Source organism: Oncorhynchus nerka, linkage group LG24 (assembly GCF_034236695.1).
Source record: "Oncorhynchus nerka isolate Pitt River linkage group LG24, Oner_Uvic_2.0, whole genome shotgun sequence".
Taxonomy (NCBI): domain Eukaryota; kingdom Metazoa; phylum Chordata; class Actinopteri; order Salmoniformes; family Salmonidae; genus Oncorhynchus; species Oncorhynchus nerka.
Genome location: NC_088419.1, coordinates 3,786,289 through 3,792,402, shown reverse-complemented (window position 1 = coordinate 3,792,402; position 6,114 = coordinate 3,786,289). Strand labels below are relative to the sequence as shown.

The following is a 6,114-nucleotide window of genomic DNA, read 5'->3' as shown; positions in this document are numbered from 1 at the left end:
TACGATAAAATGAATACATTTTATTTAGTCCTAAATACAATCAGGCGATTACAATAACGGACACATTTTCATGTGCGCTTCCAAATTGGTGACTGACAACTTCACCTGTAAAAAAAAAAGTTATATATATATATATATACACACACACACACACACACACACACACACACACACACACACACACACACACACACACACACACACACACACACACACACACATACACACACACACACACACACACACACACACATACACACACACACACACACACACACACACACACACACACACACACTTGTATGACAACATTTTTATACAATGCATTTTAAAAGTATGAAACCGAATACAAAACTTTAGCACAACCTGTCCTCGAACCAGCAAAGACAACATGTAAACAATTTAAATAGGCGTATAAAATCCGTTTCTCTGTAGGGTGAACCGGCAAGAGAGTGCGCACTCTCCCGGTTATTCCCACTCAATATTTGGTTTAGGAGATATATGACATGCATGTCCGGTCCACCTGGAAAAGTCCGTTCCCGGTAACGAAAACGTCAATGAACATGTCATGTTCCATCACGAGGCAGTTGTTCCACACAACCGGGTGGTGTTGAGCATCTCTTTCAAATCGTTCTCGGGTTTACCGGCGACCATGAAGGGCCACGTCTGGAGAGAGAGAGAGGAACAGGAAATCAATTATCAGCTCACAGCGCAATAGAACAACACTATTAGGTTAACAAAACATATTTATTAAAACACTAAAAAAACACTATTATAACATCAGTAATATTACAGTAAGGTCCAGTATATATAAATATATATATGGATAAGGAGGGGAGTTTTAATCTGATGTGTGTAAAGGCTAAATACTGGGGCTTACCACTCTTTAATAGACAACTGTCAAGCAGCATAATGTTTCTCAACATCATTATCATACTTGAATATCTAAATAAAACGGAGAGCTTATATTACAATACCTCTTTACATAGCCTGAAAAAATGGCTAAACTGAATAGGCTAAACTGGCTAAACTGGAGGCTAAACTGAATAGGCTAAACTGGATAGGCTAAACTAAATAGGCAAAATTGTGAAATGATACTGGTGAATGTTTTTGTTGTTGTCAATTATATTGTCCAGACAATATTGAGTAAACAATCAAATGGTATGTAGCCTTTAGGACCATCAATAAGCCTAAACCTATTAAAATAGCCCCATCCAAACCTCTCCAATCAACCTTAAAGTGACCGTCAGAAACACTTCAAATCATGCCACGTGTTTGATTCATGACGAGAACTTGGATCTCTTTTAATTGTAGGCTTATCAAGGTAGGTAAAAGGTTTTCTTTTATTCTAAGGCTCCGGGTTTTCCCCGCTAGCTACTGTGCTACATTTGCCCATGCTTTGCTTGCTCTTTGGAGTAGGCCGGGTATCAGTAAAGCACTTTGTGACAACTGCTGATGGAAAAAGGACTTCTTGAAAAAAAAACGTCTTTGTAAAATCTATTTGAAATGCTGAAGTGTGTTTCTCACCAGGTTGACGGGGTGGTAATAACCGTTCTCGTATTTGTCGTTGGCAAGGATCTGCCGTAGATGGGCGATGTAGCTCGAGGCAAGGCGCAGCGTGTCCAGTTTGGAGAGCTTGGTGTCCGGTGGGACCCACGGTAAAGTCATCTTCAAACGGGAGAACGCTTTTGACAGCACGCGCATCCTCGCTCGCTCTCGTGCGTTGGCTGCGTTCCTCTGCACAGGTTTGCCGCACCCCTCGTGGGCCACACTGTTCGGCGCCTTCTTCCTACTGTACGCTGTTTTCCGTTTCTTTCCCGCTGCCGCTTTATCGTTGGCCGAGCCGCCCTCGCAGTTCGAGCTCTCCTCTGTGCTCTCGTTCGACGTACCAGAGTCTTTACCGGAAGAGCCGAACTTCAGGATGCCGTCCAGGACCTCGTCGTCGAAGTCGCTAAGCGACCCGGTGGACATGTTCGGTGGTCGGTTGGGGCGCGTGGCCTCAGCAGAGTGTGGCACGGGATGGACTAAGACTGCCGGAGACTGGGGTGAGCGAGCTCCCCGTTGTGTGTCCCCCTCCTCCTCCTCCTCCTCGAGACCCAACAGGCTGCTCATGAACCGGAGCGGCAGAGGATGTGAAGGAAACGGTAAGAAGTCCTACCATTTATCTCTGTGGGCAGGGGCGTGACCGCGACGGAAGGGGAGCCAAGGGGAGGGATGAACATTTCTACACGTCTCCAACTCCAACATTGTGGACGCTATAGTGAAATAACTGGGTCTGTTTGAAAACATTTATTTTATGCCAGCTATTCATAAGCAGCCGATAGAAAGAGGAAAAAAATAACTTTTTGATCATTTAAAAACAAAGGACAATCTGCATGGGTATAACCAGGGGAGCCGCCAGGGATTTTGGGCCCCTTGAAAACATATCTCATTGGGCCCCACCATCACAGGCCACACCAACCGCGCAATACCTGTACCCACACACCTCCAGAACCCAATCGACCCATTCAAAGCTTTAAATAACTCTCTACCTGTACCCACACACCTCCAGAACCCAATCGACCCATTCAAAGCTTTAAATAACTCTCTACCTGTACCCACACACCTCCAGAACCCAATCGACCCATTCAAAGCTTTAAATAACTCTCTACCTGTACCCACACACCTCCAGAACCCAATCGACCCATTCAAAGCTTTAAATAACTCTCTACCTGTACCCACACACCTCCAGAACCCAATCGACCCATTCAAAGCTTTAAATAACTCTCTACCTGTACCCACACACCTCCAGAACCCAATCGACCCATTCAAAGCTTTAAATAACTATACCTTTTGCAGGCTTGCAACTCTCTTGTAGTCCCAATATTTACTGTAGGATATTTACTGTAGGATATTTACTGTAGGATATTTACTGTAGGATATTTACTGTAGGATATTTACTGTAGGATATTTACTGTAGGATATTTACTGTAGGATATTTACTGTAGGATATTTACTGTAGGATATTTACTGTAGGATATTTACTGTAGGATATTTACTGTAGGATATTTACTGTAGGATATTTACTGATAGTGAGCTGTGATAATATAACACTGTATGCAGACATGCATGCAACAGTCTGCATACAGTGGAATTCACTATCTGAAGCAAGACTTCTATAGGAAATGAGCTAAAAGGCCATTTTTTATAGTCTAAATGTAATTTTAATGGTCAAAATATTCAATGGGAAATGATCTTAACATGAATAAATATCTTAAAATAAATATAACTTAAATATACATTATAACCTCTTCAATTAAAATAAATTAACATTATAATCTATAGAATGATATAACAAAGAAAATAATGAAATCAGAAGCAGATTTCTGAACTAAGTACACATACCAACGAGACAATAAGCAGCTGTGAAAGTGGAAATGGAAAACAAAGTGGAAATGAAAAGGCCTGAAGGTGGCTCTAGAGGAAAGGTCAAGAGGTCAAATCAATAGGTTTCTTCCACTTGGGGTCTTGATTGTGAACAACAGGTTTTATGGTCAATCCAGCCATTACTCAGTCTTGTTCTCAGTCTGTTCTCAGTCTGTTCTCAGTCTGTTCTCAGTCTTGTTCTCAGTCTTGTTCTCAGTCTTGTTCTCAGTCTTGTTCTCAGTCTTGTTCTCAGTCTTGTTCTCAGTCTGTTCTCAGTCTTGTTCTCAGCCTGTGGGCATCATGTGTGTAGTGATCCAATATCCATAGCCATGCCATTAAACAGTTATCACTGGTCCTTGCTCAGCCTTACTCACCAAGAGCCCAGCGCCGAGCCTTCTTGCTAGCAAAGTCACTGATCAAGTCTTTGAAGTCCAGCTTTCTCGTTAACTGACTTTCAATGAACAGCATGACAAGACTGCAAAGCCTGTCCTGGGACATAGTGGACCTCAAATTGTTTTTTAAAATCCGTTTTTAGCTTACTGAAAGCTCTCTCGCCACCAGCAACAGTCACAGGCAAAATACATGTAAAGTAATGCACACCTCTCCAATAATGCTTTACCTCTCCAAGAATGCTTTACCTCTCCAAGAATGCTATACCTCTCCAAGAATGCTTTACCTCTCCAAGAATGCTATACCTCTCCAAGAATGCTATACCTCTCCAAGAGTGCTTTACCTCTCCAAGAATGCTATACCTCTCCAAGAATGCTATACCTCTCCAAGAATGCTATACCTCTCCAAGAATGCAATACCTCTCCAAGAATGCTATACCTCTCCAAGAATGCTATACCTCTCCAAGAATGCTATACCTCTCCAAGAATGCTTTGCAGCTGCATCTTACAAATTACATTCAGGAGACCAAGAGGGGCCAAGTTAGGAGGGAAAGTGTCAGCATATACAGTGTTCAGGAGACCAAGAGGAGACCTAGTGTCCAAGTCACTTATGATGTCGTCCATAGCAGTAAAAACACTGTGTTCTGGAACCTAGTGTCCAAGTCACTTATGATGTCGTCCATAGCAGTAAAAACACTGTGTTCTGGAACCTAGTGTCCAGGTCACTTATGATGTCGTCCATAGCTGTAAAAACACTGTGTTCTGGAACCTAAGTGTCCAGGTCACTTATGATGTCGTCCATAGCAGTAAAAACTTCTGGAACCTGGTGTCCAGGTCACTTATGATGTCGTCCATAGCAGTAAAAACACTGTGTTCTGGAACCTAGTGTCCAAGTCACTTATGATGTCGTCCATAGCAGTAAAAACACTGTGTTCTGGAACCTGGTGTCCAGGTCACTTATGATGTCGTCCATAGCAGTAAAAACACTGTGTTCTGGAACCTGGTGTCCAGGTCACTTATGATGTCATCCATAGCAGTAAAAACACTGTGTTCTGGAACCTGGTGTCCAGGTCACTTATGATGTCGTCCATAGCAGTAAAAACACTGTGTTCTGGAACCTGGTGTCCAGGTCACTTATGATGTCGTCCATAGCAGTAAAAACACTGTGTTCTGGAACCTGGTGTCCAGGTCACTTATGATGTCGTCCATAGCAGTAAAAACACTGTGTTCTGGAACCTGGTGTCCAGGTCACTTATGATGTCGTCCATAGCAGTAAAAACACTGTGTTCTGGAACCTGGTGTCCAGGTCACTTATGATGTCTTGATGTTGTCCATAGCAGTAAAAACACTGTGTTCTGGAACCTGGTGTCCAGGTCACTTATGATGTCGTCCATAGCAGTAAAAACACTGTGTTCTGGAACCTAGTGTCCAGGTCACTTATGATGTTGTCCATAGCAGTAAAAACACTGTGTTCTGGAACCTAGTGTCCAGGTCACTTATGATGTCGTCCATAGCAGTAAAAACACTGTGTTCTGGAACCTAGTGTCCAAGTCACTTATGATGTCATCCATAGCAGTAAAAACACTGTGTTCTGGAACCTAGTGTCCAGGTCACTTATGATGTCGTCCATAGCAGTAAAAACACTGTGTTCTGGAACCTAGTGTCCAGGTCACTTATGATGTCGTCCATAGCAGTAAAAACACTGTGTTCTGGAACCTAGTGTCCAGGTCACTTATGATGTCATCCATAGCAGTAAAAACACTGTGTTCTGGAACCTAGTGTCCAGGTCACTTATGATGTCGTCCATAGCAGTAAAAACACTGTGTTCTGGAACCTAGTGTCCAGGTCACTTATGATGTCGTCCATAGCAGTAAAAACACTGTGTTCTGGAACCTAGTGTCCAGGTCACTTATGATGTCGTCCATAGCAGTAAAAACACTGTGTTCTGGAACCTAGTGTCCAAGTCACTTATGATGTCGTCCATAGCAGTAAAACACTGTGTTCTGGAACCTAGTGTCCAGGTCACTTATGATGTCGTCCATAGCAGTAAAAACACTGTGTTCTGGAACCTAGTGTCCAGGTCACTTATGATGTTGTCCATAGCAGTAAAAACACTGTGTTCTGGAACCTAGTGTCCAAGTCACTTATGATGTCGTCCATAGCAGTAAAAACACTGTGTTCTGGAACCTAGTGTCCAGGTCACTTATGATGTCGTCCATAGCAGTAAAAACACTGTGTTCTGGAACCTAGTGTCCAGGTCACTTATGATGTCGTCCATAGCAGTAAAAACACTGTGTTCTGGAACCTGGTGTCCAGGTCA

General features: G+C 42.9%; 1 protein-coding gene across 1 annotated transcript; it reads right to left on the bottom strand.

Annotated features, from left to right (window-relative positions):
- Positions 1-2,137, bottom strand: LOC115123888 (transcription factor 21-like). The gene is made up of 2 exons (XM_029653246.2): positions 1,528-2,137; positions 1-666 (listed from the first exon to the last, which is right to left on the bottom strand). The coding sequence occupies exons 1-2, from the start codon at positions 2,110-2,112 to the stop codon at positions 577-579; spliced, it is 675 nt and encodes a 224-aa protein (XP_029509106.1). The 5' UTR covers positions 2,113-2,137; the 3' UTR covers positions 1-576.
- Between the last annotated feature and the right edge of the window lie 3,977 nt (positions 2,138-6,114).

Bases quoted from the DNA above. Each gene is read 5' to 3' on its own strand.
- LOC115123888 (XM_029653246.2), bottom strand. From the start codon at position 2,112: ATGAGCAGCCTGTTGGGTCTCGAGGAGGAGGAGGAGGAGGGGGACACA. The intron at 667-1,527 runs GTGAGAAACACA...CTCTCTCTCCAG, and splicing joins ATTACCACCCCGTCAACCTG to ACGTGGCCCTTCATGGTCGC.